Genomic DNA, 2,067 nt, shown 5'->3' on the forward strand with positions numbered 1-2,067 from the left:
CTTGTACGCCCCACGGCCGTGTGGGCTTCTCGGGCCTCCCTCTTTCCCAGCCGATCCTCAAGACCCGCCTCGAAAACACTTACAGGATGCGTCCGGATGAAGGCTGTAAGTTCAATGCCGGGCGGGTACAGCGGGTGCTGGAGGGGGCCCTGGCCAGTGCCCTGAGGACCACAGCCTACAGCCCCCAGGGCAGCGCCTCGCTAGCCCAGAGCCTGGCCAAGCTGCTGCAGAGCCAGGCGAAGGAGGTGGTACCACCCCGCTACAAGCTGGTCTGCCAGGGGCTGCTGGGCCAGCAGGGGCACTGGTGTCCAGTCGGGCACTCTGGGTCCCCGAGAGTTACAACTTTGCCTCTGCCACCTTCTCGAATGCCTCCCTCTTTGCTGTGGCCACAGTGCATGGAGTCTACTTTGAGTAGTGCCTGCCTCTCTCTCTCTCTCTCTCTCTGGCCCACGCAGTAGGGCTGCAGGGGGAGAGCAGCTGAAATAAAGAGGTTTGCTCCAGCTGTGGCTCATACCTGGAGTCTTCAGCCATGGTGCACCCAGGGAGCAAGGTATGGATGCACCTCAGTGCCCTGATGCTCACTACAGCCCCCAGCCTGGGCTCACACCCACACTGTAGCTTCCACTACCATAGTTTGCAAAAAGGGCCCACGCAGTAGGGCTGCAGGGGGAGAGCAGCTGAAATAAAGAGGTTTGCTCCAGCTGTGGCTCATACCTGGAGTCTTCAGCCATGGTGCACCCAGGGAGCAAGGTATGGATGCACCTCAGTGCCCTGATGCTCACTACAGCCCCCAGCCTGGGCTCACACCCACACTGTAGCTTCCACTACCATAGTTTGCAAAAAGACCCAAACTGCAACAAATACAACCCAAAAGGCTGCATTACCCTAGAACAGGGAGCAGCCCCAGCTGCTCCCAGGCAGATTGATTACACCAGAGTTGACAGATCACCTTCAAAGCAAGCTCATGGAGCAGATCCAGTCCCTCCTCTTTCCTGGCTTAATTCCCAGCTCATATCCCATCACAGCAGGTGTCATAGTGCAAGGACCTAGGCGACGCCCCTGGGCCACAGCCCCTGCAGAAGCATGAGAGGAGCTGGGTTTGCTCCAAGCACAGAGACAGTTGGGAATGAGAGTTTGGCAGCAGTTACGAGAAGCTAAGGCAGCTCCAGGGCTCCACAGGCATCAGCAAGAGCTAACTCCGCTCTTCGTGCCAGCCCCGGGAAGGGCAGTAGAGGTAGCACACGGGCTCCCCGCTCCCACCCTGCCTCCCTGCCCTTGTCCCCCAGCAACAGCCAGTGTCAAGAGGGGTCTTGCCTGGCAGGCAGAAGCAGCCCTAGAACAAGGATGGAGATGATGAAGCCCTCTTGTGACCTCAGCTCCAAGCAAGGCAGACACAGTTTGCCCTTACACAAACAGGTTTTTTTTATTGAGGTGAGTCAGGGCCAGGGGAGCTGCACATGGACAGACCAACAGGAAAATAAATAATCCATATAAATAAGATACATAAATAGTCCCACATGGCAGAGACTGCCTTGAAACAAGAAACCTCCCCAAGTCCCAGTGAGATGAGGGCTTCTCCAGGCAAGCCCTGGGATCCCATCTCCCCCACCCTTTATTAAACCTCAGGTTGTACCAGACATTTCACGATTTGGGAACAGATGGGGCACGGTTGGGCCCGGCACAGCCCCCTCTTTAGTGTAGCAGTTGTGGAGTGGCACACACCAGCCCACACAGCCCCTGGCAGGGCAGGCAGCGCCCTTCACCCCTGTCCACCCCTGGGAAGGGGTCTTCCCTACCCCACAGCAGCCAAGCCTTGAGGGCAAGGCTGTGCCAGTCCTCTCCAGGCCATGGAGAGGGTCTGTGCAACTGGTGCATCGCCTTGGACAGGACAGCCCGAAGCACCAGGCCACGAACAGGGCACAGCCAGCCCCAAACCTGGCTGCAGGGCACTCACCCACCACCTCCCTGTGCCACCCCAGTCCACTCCACCAAGACCAGCACAACCAGAGCAGGAGCTGCCAGCAGGAAGACAGCGATTGCCCAGAGGCAGGGAGCAGCAGGGATGTC

The 2,067-nt window shown here is 58.5% G+C and overlaps 1 protein-coding gene across 1 annotated transcript; it reads left to right on the forward strand.

Moving 5' to 3' along the window:
• Positions 1 to 2: 2 nt before the first annotated feature.
• On the forward strand, positions 3 to 415 carry LOC104163996 (tctex1 domain-containing protein 4-like; the record flags this gene model as incomplete). Its single annotated transcript, XM_009703174.1, is given in 2 exon segments — positions 3 to 297; positions 300 to 415. Coding segments are annotated over 2 exon segments (411 nt in total), but the record flags the coding sequence as incomplete, so codon positions are not given.
• Between the last annotated feature and the right edge of the window lie 1,652 nt (positions 416 to 2,067).

This window comes from Cariama cristata, unplaced genomic scaffold (genome assembly GCF_000690535.1).
Source record: "Cariama cristata isolate BGI_N322 unplaced genomic scaffold, ASM69053v1 scaffold36476, whole genome shotgun sequence".
Lineage (NCBI taxonomy): Eukaryota > Metazoa > Chordata > Aves > Cariamiformes > Cariamidae > Cariama > Cariama cristata.